Source organism: Carettochelys insculpta, chromosome 1 (genome assembly GCF_033958435.1).
Source record: "Carettochelys insculpta isolate YL-2023 chromosome 1, ASM3395843v1, whole genome shotgun sequence".
Lineage (NCBI taxonomy): Eukaryota > Metazoa > Chordata > Testudines > Carettochelyidae > Carettochelys > Carettochelys insculpta.
This window is the reverse complement of record NC_134137.1, coordinates 320,959,752-320,986,760: the sequence shown is the minus strand read 5'-3', so window position 1 is coordinate 320,986,760 and position 27,009 is coordinate 320,959,752. Positions and strand designations below refer to the sequence as shown.

The following is a 27,009-nucleotide window of genomic DNA, read 5'->3' as shown; positions in this document are numbered from 1 at the left end:
GGGCCTGCCCAGAGGCGGCCGCTGCTGTTCTAAGATAGTCTTTAGGTTTTAAACAACTTTAACAGAGAGATTAACTATAATAACTATAGAACTGCTAACTATAACTGTTGAAACTATTAACACTAGAAAAAATAAGGGTTTATTTGTCTCGGGCGTTGGAGCCGGAGAGGATTCTGTCTGCAGCCGTTGGTGGTTGAGAAGGAACTGGCGGGGACTGGATGGCGCACGTGACCGTAAGCGCGCGGAGAGCTGACGCGCATTGGCGCATGCGCGACCCAACGAAGACTGCTGAAGATTTTCCGAGCTGCGGTGCCAGGGCGAGCCCGACACCTACTGTGGAGCACCCACGGGGACCACTCGAAGAAGAATCAATGTTTTGCAATCACATCAGACCAATGGGGTTTGGAGAGAATCTTATCGGGATACATAATACCCTTTCTCTCCAAGCCACTGACCACCCCACCTACCCTGTCCCTCTTCAGGGACCCCTCTCACAAGTTCATATTGAAGAAGGAAGTTGGTCACCTCCTCTCCATCAGAGCAGTGGAGCCAGTACCAGATGAGTTTAGGGTAAAAGGGTTCTATTCTCTATACTTCCTCACCCATAAAAAAAAATCAGTGGATGGAGACCAATACTAGACCTTCGAACCCTAAATCACTATCGTAGAAGACAGTGGTTCAAGATGGTCACCCTCCCATCTGTAATTCCTTCATTAGACAATGGCTATTGGTTTGCAGCCCTCGACCTCCAAGATGCCTACTTTCACATTACTGTTCATCCCACCCACAGGCGATTCCTCTGTTTTACAATGGGCAAAGACCATTTTCAGTATCAGGTTCTACCTTTCAGTCTGTCAGCGGCTCCCAGGGTGTTCTCAAAGGCCATGTCAATAGTCATGGCACATCTTCATTGCAATGGCGCTATAATTTTATCTTACCTAGAAGATTGCCTGCTGAAGGGCCATTCACCTGCAGACACACTCAATATGATATGTGATACCAGACACAACTTCTTTTCCCTCAGTCTCCTGTTAAATGAGCAGAAGTCAGTCACTGAGCCCACTCAGATTCTTGAGTTTATTGACACTCATTTAGACTCTGTCACTGCTAAAACGTACCTACAAATCCAACAGTTTCAGGATAACCAATCTCTAATCGATATCGTCTGGCACAGTCTGATGGTAAAAATTATTACCTGTTTGCAACTGACGGGCCATATGACAGCTATAATTTATGTGGTCTGACACACCAGACTGCGGTTTCGATGCTTTCAACATTGGACAGCAACTGTTTATACACCCACGTGGCACCATATTCACAAAGTGGTAACACCGCCAGGCCACTTTCTAGATTTTTTGCAGTGGTGGATAGTCCCAGATAATCTTCTGTCAGGCATGCATTTTCACCAACCACAACCGTCATCTGTCATAACTATGGATACTTCCCTCTTAGAATGGGGAGCCCATATAGACAGAGTTTCAATTCAGGGCCGATGGTCCCCCCCCATGAAACATCCCTATATGCAAATCTACTAGAGCTCAGGGTGGTATTCAGTAGGTGAAAGCACTTGCAGTCTCACTTTCAGAACACAACAGTCAGAATATTTATGGACAACATCACCACGATGCATTACATCAATTGTCAAGGTGTCGCTTGATCCTGTTCTCTTTGCGTGGAGTCAGTTTGGCTCTGGAATTGGTGTATTCGACATAACATAACCTTATTGGCCTCATACCTACCACGGTCAACAACATCGCAGCGGACTTCTTCAGCAGGAATTTTGCCCTGGGCCATGAGTAGGAGCTTCAGAGCAATGTCCTCTTACATATCTTCCAACATTGGGGATTCTCCTGCATAGACCTGTTTGCAACCTGCTGCAACAAAAAGTGCCATTCCTAGTGTTCCAGAGCAGGAGTGGAACTGGATTGCCTGAGTGACACCTTCCTCCTCAGCTGGACACATCCCCTACTGTATGCATTTTCCCCCATGGTTCTCATACCAAAAGTCCTGGAGAAGGCCAATATAGAGGGGGCCAGACTGATCCTAATAGCTCCTGCATGGGCTTGCCAACATTGGTTCCCTTTTCTTCAAAGGATGTCACCATCTCATCCTTATCTGCCCCGCAACATCCCAGATCTCCTGACCCAGAATCAGGGAGTCTCTGTTACATTCCCCACCTCACGCTCTCCACTTCGCAGTCTGGCTGGTTATTGATTCGAAGTCTCTGAGCACCATTGCACCGAACAAGTCAAAACAATATTGATTTGTAGCAGATAGGAAAACACGCATAACACTTATCAATCAAAATGGAAAAGATTTGTAGCTTAGTGTTCGTCAAGGTGCTTGGTTCTGCATACAACTCCGATACACGTGATTCTTGATTACTTGTTTTGTCTGAAACAAGAGGGGTTAGCGTCACTGAGGATGCACTTCACAACAGTGTCAGCCTTTAGACATTCCATTGAAGGCACATCAGTCTTTGCCCACCCTATCAAATGCTTCCTCAAAGAGCTAGAGAATCTCTATCTGCCTCAGTGGCCTATTTCCCCACCTTGGAGTCTCGACCTGGTCTTGGAAACATTATCCAGACTGCCATTCGAGTGTCTGGCTACTACCTCACTCCAGGTGCTAACACTAAAGATGGTATTTCTCCTTACTGTTACTTCCATTCACAGAGTCAGCAAGATGGTGGTCCTGATGTCTGTTCTGCCATATATAATTTTCAACAAGGAGGGGGTAATACTCAGACTCCATCCAGCCTTTATTCTCAAACCTTCGTTCAACTTCCATATCAACAAGCCAATCATATTGCCCTCTTCTTACCCCAGGACTCATGCATTGGCACATGAGGCGAGACTACACTCTTTGGACGTCCAGAGGGCCCTGGATTATTATTATTGAAAGAACTAAACCTTTCCACAAAACGGATAGGATAATAGTCTTTACTGCTGTCCGTTCCAAGAGTGAGGCGATATCCTCCACAGAACTTTCCAAAATAATTACTTCTTGCTTTCCCATATGTTATGCCTTACATCACACATCATTACCAATCCAGCCTAAGGCTCGCTGCACAAGGGCACTGGCAGCATCAACAGCTCTCTTTAAGGGTGTTTGGTTAAGTACATCTACTGCGCAGCCACATGGTCATCCCATGATACCTTCATGGAACATTATGCCATTCATCACCAGCTGGCCAGGGACACTCAGCTCTCAACAACTGCACTTTCTGTTGCAGACAGACCTTACCTCTGGTACCCTCCTCCATGTTCTTGGGGTACGGCTATTCCACCACCTACAGTGGAGCATCCATGGTAACCACTCGAAGAAGAAAGAAGTTACCCACCTCGGTGCTGTAACAATTGTTCTTCGAGATGCATGTCCCTGTGGGTGCTCCACTACCCACCCACCTTCCTGCTCCGGAGTTTTCTTTTATGTCTTTCAGATTCTCAGGCAGATTCGAGAAACTTCTTTGAGCCAGACCCCACATGTGACCAAAAAGAGCACGAATGAAGCAAGATGCTGGCCATGCACGTGCGGTCTGGCTGACTAGAGCTGTGAAAATCTCTGATCTGCTGGGGTGAGCCCAACACCTACAGCAGAGCACCCACAGGGGGACACATCTTGATGAACAATGGTTACTGCACCAAGGTGAGTAACTTCTCTTTTCTTTGTAGTTGACAGTGCTCAAATTCACTTCAGGTTATATAGAACTTCGATTCACAAGTGTGTTATCTTCTGTAAATTTGTTGCTGTTTGCAAAATTTGGTCAAAGTTGAATTTTCACTACAGAAACATCCAACAAAGCCATGAAGCAGCCATGTGGAATGCAGAGAATTTCAATAAAGTTCAGATTTTGAAAACTGATTGCCATCAGCAAGAAAAACTTCTGTTGACAAGGGAGAGACTGGGAGAAGTGTGCTGCCATCAATTTCTACAGAATGTATTTATTTATTGGACAGACTTCGAACTCTCTCAGACACAGAGAGTTAATGGGCACAAAGCAGTCATCAAAACACTCCAGATCCACAAACCAGTTAGTCTACATTTTAATGGATGGGGCATTCTGTTAATGACTTAAGAGTTGGCGTCTTATTGAAGAAGGATTTTCACTCTGCTTTGGAAAGAGAGACTGCTGAACTCTCTTTTGTATTCAAATTTGACACATTAACATGTGGTTTGAACCGGGATGCAAATTTTCTGGGACACTATAGGGGCTCTTTTACATACTTGGCTTCATCTGATTCTTGACACACACACCCCCCACCCGCCCTTCTGCTCTCTGATTTGCTCACCTTGATAATGTTTTTCTGATTGTCAACCTTGATTACTATTTTTGGTTCTCTGTGCCTTAAATATTGAGTCTGTTCCGGTATGGCTGTGGTCTGAATAAGTGGGTCTGTCCCACGAAAGCTAGCCTAGTAAATTATTTTGTCAGTCTTTAAGGTGCTGCTTTACTGCTTTTTTGTTTTTACAGAATTTAAGCTTTCATTAAGAAAAAAGAAAGTTTCTAGCCTTTCTGGGTTGACAGTGAACTGTGTGAACTGACAGTGCAGTATTTGAGTCTGCAAAGTGCTCTGAGTGATTCTGTTCAGTGTGTTCTTAAGCCACTGCAGAAACAAATCTAGTCAGCTTCAGTGTTGCTGTTGAAAATCACATGGGCAACCCTGAAACTGACAAGAATCATCCCACTTGTTCAGGTGGTTTCTGCATTTTGTCACTCTTTGGATCGAGGGACCTATGCCACAAGTGGGAATATACAGATAGTTACGTAAAAATGTTCTGTAATGGTAAGCAAACCTCATTTTCACTCAGTTGCTACTAAGTAAAATGATGAGCAGGATTTGGGGCTACTCCTGAGGGACCAACAGAGAGCCATAAACCTGCGAATAGGCTCAGAAAGAGGATCATAGGCTAGGAAAAGCATACAGTGATTCCTATTTCCATCAACAAATGCAGAATATCCAGAAGAATGCATAGTGTGAGATCCATACGTCACTGAGAGGTTTTCCCCATCCCTTCAGAGAATAATGTTGCTGCTGGGGATGGAACAGTAAGCAGAGCGGAGTGGAAGGTGGGGAAGGGAAAGAGTGTAAGAGAGAGCAAGCACCTCTTCCCTTCCAAAAGAGGGGAAGGGGAGGGTGCTACTTAATATTTTCAGACATATGCTAGACAGAGGGTAGTAAGAAAAAGAGTTTCAGGAAGTGCTTGGGAGTAAGCTCTCTGATAAGAAAGTTAAATCCTTTTTTTTGGTATCTAGAAATAAAGCTAAAAGGAAGCTGGGATTTTCACTACAGTGTTGGTCTGGAGATATTTCTGGCTGGGACTTTCTGATCTGTTGTATAAGCCCTTCATTAGTAGTCATGTAGTCAGTTTTTTCCCCTGATTTATTTGCTCAAAATATCTAAAGGAAAGCTTGAATTCTTGAAGCAGGACTGCAAATACCAAGAAAACTATTTGAAGACTGTCATAATTTACTCAGATAAAAAGCAGGTGAGTGTAGAACAAAAAACCTAGAGGGATACAGTTGACTATGGTACAGATTGATCCTCTGGACTAGGAGCTGACTGGTGCCAAACAAGAGAATTTGCTGGACCATGGAAGGTCAATATGGTATAGCACGTTACTGACACTTGCACGGCTTACTTGGATCTTAGAAGATATTTAGAGGTAAATTACAGCTACATAACAGCACAGAACACTGAGAGCCAGGACTGGAGGCTGTAAACAAACTTGCAAAACCCTCATTTTTAATGAACAGAGTAGCTTATGTAGTAACATCGCATTATAAAACTCAAAAGTCAGGTTGCATGCTTTTATTCAGAAATATGGACACATAATGTATCCTTTGTAAATGAAAGTACAGTTTTTAGAGCTTTCTTTGCTAATTAAAACTTAAGAGTTTTACCGTGATAATTTGAAAATAAATAAAGATACTTTGTATTTCTGCTGTTCAGTCTAAGTAGAAATTTGCATAATACATTTTGGCTTAAATTATCAAAGATGACCAATGATTTTGATTTCTTCATTTTTGGGTGCTCAACTTGAGATAACTCAGTGATTTGAGCATTTGCCTGCTAAACCCAGGGTTGTGAGTTCAGTCCTTGAGGGGGGCCATTTAGGGATCTGGGGTAAATAGATTAAAAAAGGGATGATGCTTGGTCCTGGGGACTGGACTCAATGACCTCCCAAGGTCCCTTCCAGCTCTGAGATGTATGAGACCTGATTTTCAGAAGGTACTTAGCTCTTGTTGTCTAAAACTCTTGCCTCTTTAAAAGTGTCTGTGGTTGTGCATCCAAAAATCCCTAGTTACTTTTGAAAAATTAGGCATTTAAGCTTCCCAGGTTTCAGTACTTTCTATGTTGTGAGGCTTTTGCTATCGACCAGACAGATGTTAATCTTTTATTTCAAACTGAAAAACTGAGAACAACAAATTAAATTCTGTGCTGTACCTCTCCGGCGACACAACACAGAAATCTATGCCCAGGAGTAAGACAGTAGCTATAAGCTGCTTTCTCAGATCCCGGATTCAAGATTTGACTTGTGGCAGCAGCTGCCTCTTTAACTCTTATTTCTGGGTGGGTTTCTGAATAGGCATTTTAAGTTTTTTTAAACAATGTTATTGTTCTATTTAATAGTAAAAATGCTTAAATCTTGTTAAACTTTTTGTATAAACCAGGAAAAATCAAGAAGTATAACTTTAAGGCCAGTTTCATCTCGTAAGTCTGATCATGAAAATACAGACTTAATTTTATTCTTAGCAGTAGTCCTATCAAAATAATTGAGACTACACATGGGCCTGGTGTCAAATCAATGGCACAACTTTCCTTAGCTTCATAGGACTTGTGTGAAGTAAAATCTCAAATGAGCATAAGAGTTTTCAGAAACAGGGCTCGATTTGGGGTCTTTTCAATCAGTACTGGAGGTGAAATTAGTTCTTTGACATGCCATGTTGTAATACACCACTTTCCCCATATTTTGACAATGATGGAAAAACTAATACAAACTTTATTTTATTTTTGGCTGTTCATTTTGCCTTTTGGTTCCTTTTTGTTTGTTTGTTTTTAACTTGCTCCAGCCAAGTTGGGGAGTTTTAATTTGGGGAAGCTGAGTAAGAAATCTAATTTCCAGAACACTGCCTTTACTTAATCTTTCAGGTTTTTAAATTTAGAGTCCACCAATGTTTTTAATTGAAAAAGAATTAAAATTGTTGCTAAGGGTTGACATTTGTTTATCAATTCATTCAGGACCTAGAGTGGAAATATTTAATATCCCTAAAATAAGTAGGCTGATCTATCATTTAGGGACCTCTGCAGCACTTTCCACTTGTGATTTTCAGCAGCCAACATTCATGTATAAAATATGAAGTACTAATATCTAACTCAGAAAGCTGGAAAGTTATGCTGTCAGTTGATAAAAAGCACTGGTGTCTAACTCAAGTGGTTCTTCAGGTACTAATAATTTCTGGATTCAAATAAGGAAAAAGAAGACAGTAATCAGAACATTATCTAAGTTTACATATCTTGCAGAACTAACAGAACTAAACATGAACACTTTATATGCCTGAAAAGATGGTTTGTTTGGTTTTTTTTTTTCCCCAGATCATACAAAAAGCATGAACTCCTAGTTTTCACATTCAGATATTAATGCTTTATTCCATCAGTCTCAAACCTTGCTTTAAAGCTGTGTCGGAAAACAAAAATTGTGTTGAGTGATGCAGCACTCTGTATAGAATACATAACAATTCACTGTTAGGAAATGGAAATGATCAGAGTAATAAAGCTTTGATGGTGTCTGATTGTAAAGAAAAGTAAAGCTTCTATTGTAATGCAGCTCTTTTGGTAAAATACAATAGATAGAAAGGAAAACTTAATTAGTATGTATTTATGTGGGTTTTGTAAACTATTAGTTTTTTTAAAAGTCCCATCACTCCAGCAAAGTTTGAAGTTTTTTGAAAATGAGATACAATCATTTATTTATTTTACTTATGTATTTTACTCAGAGCAACATTGTGAAAACGTACATATTATAAAGGACCTCTTTACATATGCAAGCTATAAATAATATATGGTTAACATTTTGATTAAAGGACTTCAGGGCCAGGAAAGAAATGAGAAGTGGAAGGAAAATAAGCTTGAAGGAAAGAATAGAAAATTTAAGTCCTAAAAATTTTGTGTGGGGAAACTTTGAAATTTAACATAAAATGGAAAGAAAATTCCATTAGTCATTTGGAGGAGAAGAGGGTATTTGGTCTTTTCTAGATATTAAGGCTCTGTACACTACAGCAATCTTTCTAAAGACGTTCTTCCGGAAGTTCTCTCCCGAAAAAGCGTGTCCATACACAAAAATGCAGGTTGAAAAAATTGATCTGCTCTTTTGATAGAGAGCATCTGCACAGACCCCACTCTTTCAAAAGAACGAGCCAGAGAGCAAAAATCCAGCACCATGAGGACTTCTCTTTTGAAAGAAGGGCCCATGGAGTGTCTACACACGCCTTTTTTCAAAAGAATCTTTTGGAAAATGGTTCTTTTCCTCATCTGGGAGAGGAAGAAGGCTATCAGAAAAAGTGCTACTTTCTTTTGATTTCAGTTTGAAAAAAGCACGTTTTCTGTGTAGCTGCTCTGCCAGTTATTTCAGAAAAGGCCCATTTTTTTCAAAAGAACTTGTTAGTTAGTTCACAGCCAAAATGAAAAGATAAATAGCATCAGTGACAATCTTTACTTTTGAAGAAAAGTGGAAACAACATTATTTAAAAATATATTTAAGTCCTAGCCAACAAAAGCAAAATGATATCATAGTTCAGATTTACGCTACATCCTTAACGCACCACATGGAACCTTTGCAATAAAGATGGTTTTGCAGCAGTGGGCCGTCTAATAATACTTACCATTTACAAAGGCTACGTCTACACTAGTCCCTTCCTTTCCAAAGGGGCATGGTAATGAGCGAGTTGGGAAGGAGCTAGTGAGGTGCTACCATGAATGTGCAGTGCCTCATTAGCATAATGATGACCACACACAATTCGAAAACACTGCTTTCGAATCGTGCACTGCCCATGTAGATGGGTCATTTCGAAAGGACCCACTAGACTTTGAAAGCCCCTTCTTCCTATTTGGTTTTCAGAAGAAGGGGCTTTCAAAGTCTGGGGTTTCTTTTTGAAAGGCCCTCGTGTACACGGGCAACATGCATTTTGAAAGCAGCACTTTCGAATCACACGTGGCTGCCATGATGCTAATGAGGTGCTGCATATTCGTGGAAGCACCTCATTAGCATTTTCCCAACTCGCTCATTACCATGCCCCTTTGGAAACGAAGGGACTAGTGTAGATGCAACCATATGTGTTCAAAGTGCTGTATGTCTGATTGATTGTTGTTTTATGCAAAGTACACTCACAGTCCTTATTAACTCTTAGTTTTCTTTGTTTTATGAGATTAACTTAAACCTTTAATAAAACTTTTTATTACCTAAATTATATTGGTTTAAAATTTAAAGATATGTTTACTTCTTTTAGGCTCTGATTCAGCAAGTAATTTAAGCATGGTTCTAATTTTAAGCACATGAATACGTTCATCCCTCATTATACAAGCACAATTGGTTCCCAAATTTCTGCTCGAAGGCAAAAACTCATAAGAGCGACACTAAATTCCCATTAAAATACATGTAAAAGTCTCCAGTTCATTCCAAGGGCTTGTCACTTGACATAAACCAGTTGAGTTTAAGTACTTTTCTGATGCATTTGAATAGTTTGGCACCAGAAATAGAATGTAGTGTATGTATGTAGAGCAGGGATTTCCAACCTATGGGTCAGGACCCAAATGTGGGTCCCATTAGATTTGTTAAAGATTGCTAGCTGGGCAGTTCTCAGCTGCATGTGGCTGTTAAAGAAGGCATTTGCAGTTTCTTTATACTGCTGCCTCAGGCAGATATCTATCAATAGTGGTAACTGCTGGAGATGGCAGCTCTCTCTATCACTAGGGATAGCAATTACCTTATTCCTAGGTGCTGAAACCTTAACACTGGAGTTAATTGCTGGGAGCAGGAGGGCTGGGGGAGCCACCCAGCCTAGCAGCTCCAGTGAAGTGGCTTTAGGAGGAGGAGAAGTGTCTAAGGCTGGGGCTGTTGAGGGATGCCGGGGGGGTGTCTAAGAGTGTAGGAGTTTTGAGGCTACAGGGAGAGTCTAATGCTGGGGGCAGTTTGGGGCTGCTGGGGGGGGGTCTAAGGCTGGAGGAGGTTTGGGGCTGCTGGGTGGGTTTAAGGCTGGAGGCAGTTTGGGACCATGGGGGGGCAGTTAAAACCTGGCCACGGGTGAGGTCTGCAGGGCAGGTGGGGGAATCTAATACAGTAAACCCTGGAGTTACCCAGGGGTTGTTCCTGCAACCACTGCATAACTTGATTTTTTCTGTAAGAGGAGTGAGCCAGGAACCACCAGGGCTGGTCAGTTTCCTGGCTCCCAGAGTGGCTGGAGCTGGGAACCAGGGGCAGGCTGGTTCCAGTCTCCCCATGGCTTGTGGGACTGGGAAACTGATCAGCTCGTGGCTGGTCAGTTCCACGTTCCCGCCATGCAGGGGAGGGAAGCAGGCTAAGAGCCTTCTCCCTCTCTTCCCCCAGCCGAAGGGCTGTCAGACAGCTGCATGTCTGAGGGAAGGGAGGGAGAAGCCTCCAGGTTCTGCCACAGCCTCCCTGCCACAGCCAGGGACCCCACAGCTGGAGCTGAGCCAGCCGCAGGGCTGTGGGTCTCCCTGCCCCCCGGCCAGGGACCCCGCTCATATAAGCAGGGGAAGTTCACTCATATAGTGAATAAAGGTAAGCATATATGTTCCTTGTATTAGTGAGTACTCATAAGTAAAGTACTCATTGAACGAGGGATGAGTATAGTCCCATTAAAGTCAATCAGAATAGTCAAGTGCTTAAAATTAGGCTAGGGCTTTACAACCAGCCTGCAAACTGTCTAAGAAGTCCTTAAAAAGTGATTGATTATAAAAGTTTCAGATCCCAGAAAAGGCATTCCATTTTTCTGACCTATCAGAAGTAGGTGAATACTCCCACTTACAGGTTAAAACCTAGAAGTACGATCATTTCCACTGAAGCCCACAGTTTAGTAGCCTTTCACAGGCTATGTCAAATGCTTTGCCAAGCATGTACAGCATTCACGGATAAAGACTTTGCAGTCAGATTAACAGGCTGAATTTCCAAAGGAGTCCATACCTCCATTTTATTTTTTTCTTTTTTAACGAGGCCACAAGTGAAATACGTTGAAAAAACATTGAATTAAGCATATACGTAACTACCTTTTAGGGTCATGCAAGGTATGAGTGCTCTCATCTTCCTTTGAAAATAGTGGGTGTTGAGCGCATCCAGCTCCTTTCAGGAGTGGGCCCTTTCCTTTCTTCAGAGATTTAAAAAATACCCTCTGGTATCTAAATATTGACAGAAAAACATTTAAAAATATTTCTGGATAACCAAGCAGTTAGATCAGAATATAAGGCTTCCATCCTGCGATGTAACTATATGCCCATAAGTATTTATTTCTATATAAGCCTGGGTCCCACAATCACTCAGCCATGCACTTGACTGTAAACACAAGTAATCCCATTAAAGTGCATGGGACTACGTATCTGTTTGAAATTAAAAGTATGAGGGAACATTTGCAGGATTGAGGTTTATGTGGTTGAAATTAGCTATCAAAGTAACAGCGCTTCCTGAAAGTGAATGTTTTTCACCATTAAGTACACAATAAGGTACACATTAATAGTTTGCGTTGCTATGAGTGTGATGTATCCAGCCAAAAGTGTGCATGGTTTCTATTTTTCTACCCCTCTGACACAGCCTGCCACCTAATAAAATATCACATTCTGTATTATTACATGAGAAATGCTGAAAGTGTTCGAGTAGTGTCTGCTAGCTACTGAGTCTAAGCATTTTTAATGTCCACATGTTGTATTTAGTATATTTATATTCCTAGTATTTTCTTTATGAATCATTATTTTTAGCCTGTTGATTTTGCCTGTGTTGGCCCTTCTCCATAGTATTCTATTGATAAGCTATGCAAAATATTCATGATGACTCTTCGGGCTTGTCTACACTACCACCTTCCTTCGAAGGAAGGATGGTAATTAGGGTGTTGGGAGTTTACTAATGAAGCGCTGCCATGCGTATGAAGCACTTCATTAAGCAAATTCCCGCACGCCCAACCCCAGCGGCAACGTCTAGCCACAGTTTACCCGCCGGTACTTCGAATTGCTGGGGCAACTTCAAAGTCCCCTTACTCCTGACAAGTAACATTTGCCAATATTAGCCATCTTGCAATTTAGCTCATCTTTTTCTCTGAATCATTTTTTCTTTTATTATCTGACATTTTCATATGTGTTTTATTACCTACAGGTAGAAAAAGTACCTACAAATGTCTACAAGAAGGGCTTGTCTACACTACCACCTTCCTTTGAAGGAAGGATGGTAATTAGGGTGTTGGGAGTTTACTAATGAAGTGCTGCTGTGCATAGGCAACACTTCAGTAAGCAAATCCCATCCCCCCCCGCCCCCGCGGCAACTTTGATGTTTTAAACTTCAAAGTACCGGCATGCATGTAGCCGCGGCTCACGTGCCAGTACTTCGAAGTGAAAATGTCAGATAATAAAAGAAAACATGATTCACAGAAAAAGAAGATGTGCTTAATTGCAAGATGGCTAGCTATACTGTAATTTTTAGCCAAGGAGTATTGGCAAATATAAACAAATTTCAATATCTAGATCATGATTCCACTTATCTGCCTGTTGCACCTGTTGTCAGCCTCATTCTTTTTTTTTTATATTTTATACCTCACCTTAACTGTTGCTTTCAGTAAAACTCTTTTTTACAGTTGCTACTGTTTCTTTCAGCAGTTCAACTGTTAGGGTTTGTCTGTATTTATCAAGAGAGTTGGTGCTCCGGACTTCAAGCTTCCAGGGTTTGATTTAGCAGGTCTAGTTAAAAACGCACTAAATCAAACACTGAAAATGTACCTCTTGTCTCCAGTATAAGGTGTAAGGGACCTCCAGCATTGAGAACAGTGCAGAAAATGGATGTAAGGTATGGTGACTCAGCTACAAAATTCATGTAGCTGGAGCTGCGTATCTTACTTTGATTTTCTCTGCTAGCGTAGACCTGGCCATAGAGGACACGAGTTAGTGACATGGTAAATATTAAAAAAAAAATCTTTACTTTCTTAATTTCAGGTATCTAGAAAAGTACGAGAAAGTACATCATTTTGGGGAGGATGATGATGAGGTACAACCAGGCAATCCAAAGCTACAACTTCCTATAGGTGCAATTCCATCTTCCTACAATTACCAGCAACACAGTGTATCAGGTAAATCACATTTTTGAGGAAAAGATCATGTTTATTTTAACTGGCACAGACTTTAAATACATTTACAGTGTTAAACATTAACTTTGTATGTAAGTTATCATTATCATTATCAGCCATAAAGTAATTTCTTCTGCTATCCAAAAAACAAGAAGACCTCTGAATCCATAAATAACCCTAGCACCTCCAGAGTCTGGGTAAAAAGATATTTCTCAAAGTGACAGTCTTTGAAAATCAGCAAGCTCAGAGTCTGCTGGACCAACTTAAGGATTGACTTTCAGAGTTTTCACTGATAATGGTCTTCTTCAGCTCACAGGTATTTAAATCTGGGCTCTGATGTTCTCAACTGGTGTTATAACTTGAGGAGCCAGGGGTTTCATAATGTAGTGAGAAAATCCATAACAGATGGGGCTCCTCAGTAAAAGAGAGATCTTGACTGGAACACAGATACAAATTTAACACCCATACAGTCCACTTAGATTGTAAGCTCTTTTGTTCCCTATTTGTACAACACCTAGAACGGTTAGGTCCTGGTTCATGGCTCTTAAATGGTATGGTAATAAAATTAATAATAATATTGTATCTCTAAATAATTGGACTGCATTCTGTTTTAACTGAAGTTTGAGTACTTTTCAAGGTTCTTCTTAAGCAGAGCATATATTGCAATGTTCTGTTGTGAAATGAATAACTGACTGGCAAGATCCACTTCTGACAGGAAAGTTCTCAATGTTCTGGCCCAAAGAAGATGAAAAAAATAAATGAAATGTTGGAAAAGTTGGTTTAATGCCATGAATTGTTTATATTAAAGAGAATTATTGGGATTTTACTTACTGTGTCAGCCAGAATATTTATGTTGTCAGTATGTCTGCAGAAGCGTTTTTCCTCACTCCTTTTGTTTGTCTTGGTTAGATTATCTTCGTCAAAGCTATGGGCTGTCTATGGACTTTAATTCGCCAAATGACTATAATAAATTGGTGCTTTCACTGTTATCTGGACTCCCCAATGAAGTTGACTTTGCTATTAATGTGTGCACTCTTCTATCAAATGAAAGCAAGCATGTCATGCAGCTTGAAAAGGACCCTAAAATCATCACTCTGCTGCTTGCTAATGCTGGGGTATTCGATGACAGTAAGTTTTAAAATGAATTCTATTTTACCATGCACGATATTTTTAAGAACTGAGCAGGAAAGGTGCAAGTATTTGTTTTAGTTTCTTTGAGTTTTGAATAACTATCACTCTTCATTTATACAGAAGTTTAAATAATTACCTATGAGAAATTAGTTTTATACTTAGTTTTCTTTTTTAGTACAATAATTTGTGCTTCACATTAGGCTGTGAATATTAAAATTACCTTTTTATTCAGCTAACATAAGTATGGTTTAGAGTGGTGTTTCTTTGGAGCATCTGAAGCTTCTTTGATTACATATACTGATGGTATATGTTTTACAATGTTAATTCTTCATTGCTATGAGACCTGATTAAATTACTTCATTTTATTATTGCTGTATATGTTGCTGCTTGTTTTCATTTTTTTTGTTTTGTTTGTCTGACAACATTTTTTAAAGAAAATTGTCTCAGGTGTTGCGCCTTATAAAATATCATTGTTTAGTATTTCATGGTCTCAAAAAACTTAAGAAATACTGGTGCTTACAGAGAGTATCATTTAACAGTTTAATTTATTAAACCTTAATAATTGGGTTATCAGTGTTTTTTTTTTTAATTGCTTGGGCAGTAGTAAATTTTTAGCATTAGCTTTCCATTTAGCTTCCAACCTCACAATTTGTTGTGCTTATTTGTTTTACTGGTGAATTCATAAGACCTTATTGATTATATATTAAAACTAAAAGGATACATCTCATAGAAATGACACACACTGGCCGTTTCTACACAGGCCACTTCCTTTGGAAGTGGCATGCTAATACAGGGAGTGAAAAATGCAAATTCCCCACGCCTCATTAGCATAACGTCACGTGATTTGGAGTCCGGAAGACGTTCTTCCAGACTCCAAAACGCCATGTAGAAGTGTGGCCGCTGGGGGTGCTTCCGGAAGGAAGTCCTTCTGGAGTCCCCTTCTTCCCGAAAATTTTTGGGAAGAAGGGGCCTCCGGAAGCCTCCCCCCCACCCCCCCCAGGGCTGCACTTCTGCACGGTGTTTTGGAGTCTGGAAGAACGGTCTTCTGGACTCCAAATCACGTGACGTTATGCTAATGAGGTGCTGGGAATTTGCATCTGCGCCTCATTAGCATCTTTGCTCCCTGTATTAGCATGCCACTTCCAAAGGAAGTGGTCTGTGTAGAAACGACCACTAAGTTTCATTCCTGATACACAAAGATTCTGTTCCTAATCAGAGTGAAATTTAGAAATCAGACCTCACTATCATTAAAATGATCTCAATCTGGATTTCAGAAATATTTAACTGATCTGATTGCATTTTTAGTATTTTAAAAAGTTGTATTTCACAAAACTGTTTCGATACTGAATTATTTCTCATGGGTAGAGTGTTCAGTGTATAACTGTTAAGCCTAATTCTTCCTTCTTTTATGTCCTTTTGTAAGAAACTGTTTAACCAAACCATCCTACTGAATGACAATAGCATAAATGTAATTCCTGGTTTCTGGGAGGGGAAAAGAGAATTCTTCGCTATTTTGATTTTTGTTCAGTACATAGCTTCTCAACAAAATATAGTAATGTTTTCCAAAGTTAATTTTATCTACATAAACCGTCAAATTAGCATTCTTTAGCTAAAGAATATTTTGGGATTCCCTAATAATAGCTTTTGTGTGTGTGTACAAATGCACATGTTCTTGCAAAAGAGTACATCAAAATAACTATCTTTTTACTTGTTTCCTGCAGTTAGGGGGGAAAGACTGCATGAGATACACATTATATATTCATTTTTAAAAATATTACAAATGTTTTTATTTCCTTAATCATTTTTAGTATGCAAATTTTTTTCATGTCAATAATATATTAGTGCTGATACAATTTCTCTTTCAAACTTTTTGGATTGCATGGCTATGCTTTTACTATGTCTTTTCTTAATAGGATGTCCCTCATATTTGATCAGAACAATACACTGTCTGCGTCTGGGCCAGTTACAAGGACTTCCAAGTGGAAGGAATGGTTAGAGAGCCTAAAGTTATTTCTAGATCCCTAATTAGTCTTTCCCAGAGGCCCATTCTTAGCTTCTGATTTAAATGGTTAAATGATGAAATTTAGGATAATTCCTCTTCAAAATAGCTTTTTATGGAAGTAAGAACAGTGCTTCAGCAAGGTTTCAAAGTTTTGTTTCATACCTTCTTGGACGCTCAGGGCAAGTTCTCCAGTGTTAATTTTTGAACGCCCCACGAGCCCTGCCTGTGCTTCCATACGATTGTTACATAAGTAACAACTAGTACCAGCTGTTGTTTCTGTTAGGGTATTCTCAGTTGGGATGTATTTGATACAAAGTTCTTGACCATGGCTAATATTAGCAGATGAATAGTGACAGAGAGGTAGCTGTGTTAATCTGTATTCTATCAAAACAAAAAAGCAGTCATTTCAAAGACTAACAAAATTATTTATTAGGTGATGAGCTTTCACAGGACAGACCACTTCTTCTGAAGAATAAATAAATAAATAATTTTGTTAGTCTTTAAAGTGCTACATGACTGCTTTTTTGTTTTATTAGCAGATGAAAACAGCAATCAGTTCTGTGGCACCTTAGAAACTAATAAATTTATTATGTTATGAACTTCCGTGGGTAAAATTCCCCTCGTCAGATATGGGGAAATAATAAAATCTGGGGTATATGTAACAGCAAAAAAAAAGTAACCATTTGTTAGTAGGACCAGTTGAAGGAAATTAAGCTGAATAAGTGTCTCATTCATAGTACGCGTTGTGATATAGAAGTGTGAATAGCAAAGGAGGGGAAATTACCCTTGTAATGTGACAGCCAGTTAAGATCTTTATTCAAGTCTAAGTTAGTGGTGTTAAATATGTAAATGCATTCCAGTTCAGATGTCTCCCGCTGTAATCAGGTGATAGAATTCTTTTGTAAAAGAATGTCTACTCTTAAATCCATCATTGAATGTCCAGGGAGGTTAAAATGTTCCCCTTCAGGTTTATCTCTGTTCCCATATCTGATGTCTGATTTGTGTACATTTTATTCTTTGTTGCAGAGCACAGTGACCATATTCCCCTAGGCTAAATATGGGACACCCAGGGGGCAGGGATTGTCCTGGCTAAAACAGGACAGATGGTCACCTTGCATCAGGCAATGGCTGTACCCTTTTTCCCACCCGGACTTCCTACCTCCAGCCTGCTCCTGAACCCCTCACCCACTGCTCCACTTTACCTCCTGGCAAACCCCAGCATGCTCCTGCGCCCTCCCTCCCTCCCAGCCAGAGCCCACGCACTCACCCCCAGCCCACTGGAGCTGGGGAGAGAAACAAGCCTGCAGGAGGTTCTTCAAGGCTCGGTGCTGTGGACTCCAGAGGAGCTCTGAACCTAGCCCCATGCTGCACAGGGCTGCAGGGCAGGGGTGCTCCAGCCCTGCAGACGTCCGGAGGGACCTCAGCTTCACACAGTACAAGGCTCCAGCCCTGGCCCAGTGACGTGGCGAGGGCGGGGGGTGGCTCCACCCTTGTGCCATTCAGGGTTCTAGCCCCAGATTCACAGCAGGGGCCACCCTGGTAGGCCTCCAGCCCCAGCTCCACCCCAGCCCTGTGGCAGGACTCCAGGAGTGGGGCTCCAGCCCCTCAGGAGGTGCAGGTGGGCTCCCACATCATACAGAGCTCCAGCCCTGGCTCCATGATGTGATGGGCCTCGGTGGGGGTGGGCCTCTGCCTTGCCCTGCCCTGTCCTGTGCAGTGCTCCAGCTGCAATAGGGCTCTGGCTTCACCTCAGCCCTGCAGCAGGGACTGAGGGTGGAGAGGGTTCCAGTAATGGCTCCAGCCCTGCACTGCGATGGCCCTAGCTCCCCACAGCTCCATCCACAGCCCAACCAGGCACCTGAGCAAGGCTGGGGCTGGTAGTGGCATCCCAGTGGTGCAGCAGGTGGGGAGCTACATTTAAAAATGATAGTGGCCAGAAAAAAAGCCCTGCAAGTCTCCGGCCAGCACAGGGAAAGTTCAGCGGGGGGTGCAGATACAGGACAACTGGTCCCATTTAAAAAATAAGTTGGGATGCCTTTTTGACTCCCTAAATACAGGACCGTCCTGCCTAAATACAGAATGGATGGTCACCTTAGTGCAGAGAGTCTGGTTTGTCCAATGTGCGTGGTAGAGGGGCATTGCTGACAGTTGATGGCATATATCACATTAATAGATGTGCAGGTGCAAGAAACCTTATCTTGTGTCTTAGATGTTTAGATTTATGTGTTGGTGTAGCTTGTGTAGATATGCAGACAGAGTTGGAATGGGATTTGTTGCAGTGATAGGTTTCTGGGGTAAAGTTTCTGTGGTCTGGTGTGTGGCTGCTGGTGAGTATTTGTTAGAGGTTGAGCGGCTGTCTGTAGGTGAGAACTGACCTGTCTCCCAAGGTCTGTGAGAGTGAGGGATCATTTTCCAGGATAGGTTGTGGATTGTCAGTGGTGCTCTGGAGGGGTTTAAGCTGGCAGCTGTAGGTGATGACCAGTGGTGTTCTGTTATTTCCTTGTTGGGCCTATCCTGAAGAAACTGACTTCTGGGTACTCATCTGACTCAGTTAGCTTGTTTCCTTACTTCCCCAGGTGGATATTTTAGGTTTTAAGGATGCTTGATAAAGATCTTGTAGGTATTTGTCTCTGTCTGTGGGATTGGAGCAGATCTGGTTTTATACTAGGGCTTGGCTGTAGACAATGGCTTGTGTGATGTTTCCTGGGTGGAAGCAAGGGGAATGTAGGTGAGAACAGAGGTCATCAGGTTTCTAAAATAAGTTGGTGTTTATGTGACCCTCACTGATTTGTACTGTAGTGTTCAAGAAGTGGATCTCTGATACGGTCTGGCCAAACGGAGGTTGACAGTGGGGTGGGACTTGTTGAAACCTCTGTGAAATTCTTCAAGGGTCTCCTTCCCAGAGGTCCGTGGGACAGGAACTGAAGATGAATTGATCTAGGTCAGCCATAAAAATGTTGGCATATTGTGGGGTCATGTGGGGTGCCCATAGTAGCGACACTGACTTGAAGGTATAAATTGTCTCCAAATTGTAAATAGTTGTGGGTGAGGACAAGTCACATGGCTCAGCTACAAGATGTACTGCAGCATGATTGAGGACAGTGTTTCAAAGAGTTCATAGTCCACCCTCATATGGAATATTGGTGTAGCAGATGAGTAATCATTGGTATCGAGAGAGAGATTTGTAATGGACATATTCTTTTCTTACGCTAAGAAAAAGAATGTTATTTCCATGTACTGCCTGATAGAAGCAAAGTTCCTATATGTGCAAAAGTGTCTCATTTCCTTACCCATGTTGTGAGTATTTATTTTATAGAGCTCTTGCAATTGCCCATTACCAAACCTGTTCATATTCCCACTCTCTTGATGCTAACCACATGCGACAAGGGTATCTTTTTCTTCAGTCCATCTTGTAACTTGTTACTCTTTGACAGATCAGACATGAACTATTTTGGTACTTCTTAAGAATCATTTTAAGTCTTCATTTTTTTTGGTCGCTTTTGATTGTAAACTCATTGGATGGATCATGGCTTTTGTGTGTTTTACAGCACCATGAAAAATGGGCTCCAAAGTCTGAGTGTAGCATGTGGGTGAAATCGTAGTAAAATAGTGGTGAATTTGTTAGATTTAGTGGTTGAATATCAGAAGCCTGTAACTATTTTAAATTTTCATAGAAATATATTGATTGTAATTTTGTGACAGCAGTTTCCAGTGTGAACATGTGATAGCTGGTGACTTTTATCTAAAGTTATGGAGTTTTGATAGATTTGGTATATGTATAGTGCAAGGTTCATTTGTTATGAATTAGAGTAATACTTAAGTACAAGTCTTCATCATTATAGGTTGTAAATTTTTAATAATCTTATTGTGATGTAACATTTCTGGTTATATTTTTCTTAATTTTGTAAACCGCTTAGTACTTAATTGTAGTTTAAAAGCTTGAAATAATTCTTTTTGTGCATGAGTTAGTACACTTTCTCTCTTTCAGGAGTATGCTTTGTTTTTTAACATTAATGTTGCATTTTAAGTTCAAGTTCTCTCATGTAACTTAACAATATGATGGGAATACAAAACCTTCTTTTCCATTTTGCCAGTAGGATTGTTTAAAATAACTTGTGTGTATGCTCAAAATTTGTAAATATGCCTTGCATACCAAATTCTGTAGAAGCTTTGGTCTTGGATTATAGATGTCAAATGTTGGTTCATTATTTTCATCTGAAAATTGTAATAATTTTTCACAATAAAAATATACTGTGACCCAAATACTGTTTTATACGACTTCATATTGATACTAATCAATTGCAGACTTCCAAACTGCAGAACACTTATTTTTGTGTCAAGGGAAATCCTGTGAACTAATCTTTGCTGCTTCCAAGGAGTAATAGGCCGGAAGGTTTGGTGTAATATTAGGTGTTGGTTCCTCCACAGCAGCCAGGATTTACAATAAAGCTTCTTCATAAAATAATATTTTATTAAGTGGTAATAACATCTGGCTATCTTACTAACTTCTTGGAAGCTTCATGCCTGAACACCATGCTAACCGAAACTGGGAATGTCTTTGTTCTTTATCATACACAAGTGAGAATCAGTTGCTGATGTGATATTAAAAATTAAGAAAACACTACATGCTTTTGTCAAAAAAATTCTGGAAAACTGTAATGGTTCTTTGAAAGTACAAGGCCAGGGTACACATAGCTTAGACCATTCCAATATTTCTTTGTGCCTTAGGAAACTGTAATACTGCAACCAAGATTACAGTAGTTCACTACATTTTACTGCAGAATTACTCTTAAGAAAACTTCTGAGTGATCTGTGCTATTGTTGAATCTCTATTTCTATTGTCAATTGATAGAAAAATCAGATGAAACTGTTGTTAGTTTTAATAAATATTTTTGTTTTGTTTTTTTTATGCCTGAAGCTTTAGGATCATTTTCTACTGTATTTGGAGATGAATGGAAGGAGAAAACTGATAGAGATTTTGTTAAGGTAATTTCAAAATTATGAAACTGTTTTTACTGTGCACTGCCAGTAGCAAAGTTTAAGTCTCTTAAAACTTCAAAATGTTTTTTACGTAAGGTATACCAGAATGTGACTTTGATCTACTTTCCAGTTTATTGCTTTCAAGAAAATAAAGTAGGATACTAAATCAAGGATATTTATGGTAACATTTAGGAGTAAGTAGGAAGAAAAGTATTAAGTGAAAGCAAGTGTGGATTGGAGAGTGGACAGAGGTGGCAGTATTTTTTTTTTAAGAAAGTCTTTAACTTACTTGGCAAGAGAAAATAATGCTGGAGTTTCAAATCAGTGAAATTGGCAAGAAAATATTTTAAATTATGAAAATGTGATGCTGATTCAGAAATATTTGGAAGCCTAAGGAACATTAAGAGACCTGCTGTGGACAACTTCAGTTCAGTTAGGAGTAGATTGCATTAGTAGTAGTAGTAGATTTCATTAGGTAACAAGGTTTGCACAAGACATTTTTTGTGTTTTTTTTCCACTAGAGGGCATGGTATGCTATCTTAATAATGTATCAAGATTACTTCTGGCTACACTTCTATTATACCTAAACACTTCTTCTGGGTTATTCCCACATGAATATTTTCATGTTTCTTTGTAGCACGTAACAGTGTATTGGAAATGGATTTGATAATTCATTATGTTTGCTGAAGAGGTTACTATCATGTTAATATGTATAACACAACAGATTTCCTTAAGAAGATTTCCAATAACTTGTGTTACTCAAATTGGAAGTATTTTAAAATATGGTTTATTTTGTTAATTTTTACTGTTTATTTCCCAGTGACATAAATGGAGGAGGGAGGAATAGTTTATAATCTCTGCTTATACTTCCTTATATTTTTTTCTCATAATGCAGCAATATTTACATCACTAACATTGCAGAAGATGGAAGGAAATAGTGAGAGTGGCATCAGACACCAATGGGCGCTGAGCCCATGGTTACTGATGATGATCATGATGATGATGATGATGAACATTTCAGAGAAAATTTTATGTTAATAATTGTGTTAAAGCTAGTTTTAACAAAACTTAAATGTTGGCTAAATTGGGTAAGAATAGTGCCAATTTTTTTTTTATTGCTAAAATACAAATAATGGACTCTTTAAAAAGAATAATATTGAGAAATAAAGGAGGTAAGCATTATTTTTTTATGACTGAAACTTGGAAGTATGCTCAAGAACATAAAAGTTAGGTGTCAAAAATTGTCCTCCTTGGTCTTTAGCTTCAACTTTTCCATAAGACTGATGCTCAGAAATATTATACTTGGAATTTTTTTTTCAAAAGCAGCTAACTTTTCTGATTTTCTTATCCTCTAAAACTGATGCAGTGTATATATCAGTTCATGAAGAACAACATCAAGCTAAATGTCTACATATGAAAACATTTGAAATCATACTGAATTATAGTTTATTATTTTTTGTTAATTACATCATCATAAGTAATTATAGTACATGAAGATAGATGATTTTGCTAAACTCTCTTAACTGAATGTTAAATAAAACCAGCATAGTTATAGTAAGGTTTACTAATAAGAAAATTGGGTGTGCACCAAGATGCATTTATAAATGTTACATGGTATGGAGTACCCACTACCTAAAACACTTTTGAAAGCATGCCATAAACTAATACCACATGTAAAAATACCTATATATTCTAATAATGCATTTTTTCATAGAATCTTATTTTAAGCATTTGGTTGATCCCACCACAGGAAGTTATTTGTGTTATATTGCAACTATGTTTCTGTATATAAAATGAGGGGAGCATTAAGGATATTTTTAGACTTTCCAATTCCCCTGTTATTCTTTTGACTCACAACAAATGTGTTGCGTTGGCAGAAGCAGGGGGTTTGCATGTTTGTTCTTTTTTGGATTGCTTAACTTTTTTAAATTAGCAAAATTATGCTTAAGTAGATTTGTACTCTGTTGTTCAGGTTTTCTTTTGTAAATGTTGGTTTGTCTATTACTTGTTCTGCCAGATGCATCATTCACATTTCCTATCATGTTACATATAGTGAAAGTTAATAATAGTAAGGTTTGTACCACTGTGAACTAATGTGGAAGCTAATTCCAATTTAATCTAATTTTTTTCTTAATCTGGACAAATACCAAGATACTTAAATCAGGTCTTGCAAATTGCTCAGTTCCCAGCATTCCTAGAGCCAGAAACTTGGCATAGATGGATCTGGCTAATACTGAGGTACTGGCATCTCTCCCTTGAGAACAGTGAGAGTTATCAAACATTGGAAGATTATCGATCCAACTAAAAGTCCGAGTTAAATGAGGTTTTGGGTACGAAAGCCAGAAGTTGTGAAGCTTGAGTGCCTAATACTTCTGATTTGATAAAAGATGCCTGAGCTCTTATAGCAGGCAGAGAGATCAGGGCAGCTGACCCACGGACACTGAATCTTGGGCCACGTAAAAGTGAGAAGCAAAAAAAATCCCAAAACATCACTAATGTTGCCCCGACTGAGACACTTCACTCCCCTCACAATGCAGGGGCAGAGGGTGTAGAGGGCAGGGACAGAGGTTCAGGGCTTATTCCAGGTAAAATTAATTCTTCTGGGGACCCAGTGCAGAACCAAAAATTGGGGGTTCAGTGTGTGGGAGAAGGGTACCAGGGAACAGTGTAGGTGTGTGGGGTCTAGGCAGCAGGGAGGGTGCAGAAGTATAGTGGGGGTGTAGGATCTGTATGGGAGGGAGGGTGCAGAAGCATGTTGAGGGTGAGGAGTCTTTGTGGGAGGGAGGAGGCTGGAACATGCTGAGGGTGGGAGGGAAGGTGCAGGAACAGGGTGAGGGTGAGTAGTCTGGAAGGGAGGGAGGGTGCAGGAAGGTTGGTGGGTGGGGCTCTGGGTGAGAGGGGAGGTGCAGGAGTGGACAGAGGGTGCATGAGGGCAATGGAGGAGGTGGGTGTTTACCTGGCACAGTTCCCTGGGTGCCCCTGCTGCTCCCAGGCATCACCCACCCACAGCTCCCATTTGCATGATTCACCGATGGAAACAGCAGGGGAAAAAGACTCCAGGCAGCACTTACTTGCACTGCTATTGCTCCTGCACAGTGCTTCCTCCCCAGTGAGGCAGAGCCCCTGGGCCCAGTGCAGCCTGTGAGGCTCGGGGCTCTCCCATAACCCTCACAGTAGGGAGCCCTGTGACTCACAGCCTGGATCCAGCAAGCTGCAGGCTGGGCTGTAGGTTCTCCACCCCATCTTATGGGAGGGCCAGGTGTGACACTGACTCTTGGTGCTATTGTGGCTGTCTCACATGAGCTTCTGAGACGGCATTCCTGTTTAGTCTGTTCTTGAAAATAAAGACAGCCAAGAGTTGTCTGTCACTTAGTCTTCTTTATCTAAGGCCTTGTCTATACTTACCGGAAGATGGACACACTGGTGATTGATGGCCTGGAGTTTGATTTTGCATGTCTGGTGAGTAAGGGAGGTCAAGACAAGATTATAGAGGCTAGGTCTTCATTCAGGAAATGAGTCAATTCTAGCAATGCAAATGCTCAAGCTAGAATTGCTGCTTCTTCGAGTGGTCCCCGTGGGTGCTCCACAGTAGGTGTCGGGCTCACCCGACGCCGCAGATCAGAATTCTTCTAGCAGTTTCCATTGGATCGCGCATGCGCCGATGCACGCCGCTCCCCTGCACGCCCTCGGTCATGTGCGCGATCCGATCTCCACCAGTTCCTTCTCAACCGCCAAAGGCTGCAGACGGAATCCGCTCCGGCTAAAGCCTGAGACAGATAAAATAGTTGTTTTATTTGTTAGTTCATTGTTTGTCACTATTATACAAAAAAAAAAAAGAAAGAGAAGAGCATATTAAATAGTAGAGAGAAGAGGAACGGAAGAGAGAGGGGCAGACAAAGAAGGCTGTTTAAGCCTTCTGCTGCCCTGAAGGCCGTGAATGTTATTTTGGGTTGTAGAACGCACTGATTAGCGGCTAAGTACCCTATTAACAGTAAAGACTCACTGCAATGGCTTCCTCAGGGTTTAAGAAGTGTGAGTCATGCCGCGAAGCTATGCCGGCCTCCGATGAGCATAGTGAATGCATTCGTTGCCTGGGGGAGTCTCATGTTACCCAGAAGTGTTCGCACTGCGCTAAGCTTACAGCCAGGGCCAGGAAGGATGGACAAATGAGGCTCCAAATGATCTTGTTTGATAAGGCCCTCCAGCCTGAGCCGCCGGAGAAGCCTCACACAGAGGGGCCCTCTGGGTCACATAAAAGGAAGGCAGCCTCTTTGACCCCCCTCTGTGCAGAAAAGGAGGAAACTCTCCCTGGCTCGATCCTTGCCGGCAGTCCCAGTGAGCAGGACGAGTGGAACACAGAGCCCGCAGCCGCGAGCTGATGAAAGCAGCAGCACAGTAGCGCATGTGGCCGCGGCTGGGCCTCCGACTATACAGCAGGCAGCACGGAAGGCGCTGCGAGCGCCAGCGTGGCAAGCGCCAGAATTGGTGGCACCGACAGCGCAGGGGCACCCAGCACGGGGCCTACCAGTGCCGGAGGAAGCTACCCGCACAGCACCACTGTTGACGGTGCCGAGTGCGGCACCGACAACAGGGCCGAGATCCCCAGCACGGGAGGGGGTGGTGCCCACCCTGCAGGGGAGGGGGAAGGCTAGAGCTAAAACCCGGCACCTCAGTCCATCTCCAGGCAGGGCTGCGATGCCCTTATCACCCAGCCCCCCTCCTGAGATAGACACGCCGCACCGCCAGGCGGCAACTCCACCGGCTTATTTCAGGCCTCCCTCGCCGTTCCTCCAACCACTTTCACCGTGGCTCAGTCCACCTTCACCATTTTTGGGCATGGATCCCCTTGAGTACTATCACAAACCAGCTTCACCACTGTCAATGTCGTCACGGAGATCCCGCTCTCCCAGACATCATGGGTACACTCCCCGATTGTGGTCCAGGTCTCCATCACCGGGCCCTTGCCCATGTTGCTATGGCCATCCTCATCACGCTGAACACAGACACCGCAGGTCCAGATCCAGGGGCAGGTCCTCTCCCACTACTCGTCAGTACTCCCGTGTACACTCTCGCTCTGGGACAGGAACGCAGCTGTCCCAGGGGAAGTTAGGTCCAGAGTCCCGAGACTTCCCTTCACAGCCCACCAGGGAGCAAGTATACCAGCGAACTCGGGAGCCAGAGGACTTGGGGGAGGCTTATCCCAGCGGTTCCTCCTCATCCTCCCCAGATGAGGCCATTGCCCCCAGGGATGTCTCCCCTCCAGATGACCTTAAACAATTCCAGGAGCTGTTCAAAAGAGTAGCATTCACACAGGACATTCAAATAGCAGAGGTGCAGGAGAAGCACCATAAACTCCTGAAAAATTTGAGACCCCCGGCTTCATCTAAAATCGCTATCCCACTGGACGAAGCCATTATGGAGTCAGCCACTAACATATGGCAGACTCCGGCCTCTATTCCGCCTACAAACAAAAGAGCAGATAAGAAGTACTTCATCCCAGCCAAGGGCATGGAGTTCCTGTTTAGCCACCCACAACCCAATTCTTTGGTGGTCGAAT

The 27,009-nt window shown here is 41.5% G+C and overlaps 1 protein-coding gene across 1 annotated transcript in view; it reads left to right on the top strand.

Moving 5' to 3' along the window:
* Window positions 1-27,009, top strand: part of ARID2 (AT-rich interaction domain 2) — a 206,922-nt gene that overhangs the window by 104,991 nt on the left and 74,922 nt on the right. Inside the window, exons 4-6 of the mRNA XM_075014139.1 lie at window positions 13,209-13,342; window positions 14,249-14,467; window positions 21,391-21,458. Of these exons, the coding sequence (XP_074870240.1) occupies window positions 13,209-13,342; window positions 14,249-14,467; window positions 21,391-21,458 (421 nt within the window). The remainder of the gene's footprint in view (window positions 1-13,208; window positions 13,343-14,248; window positions 14,468-21,390; window positions 21,459-27,009) is intronic.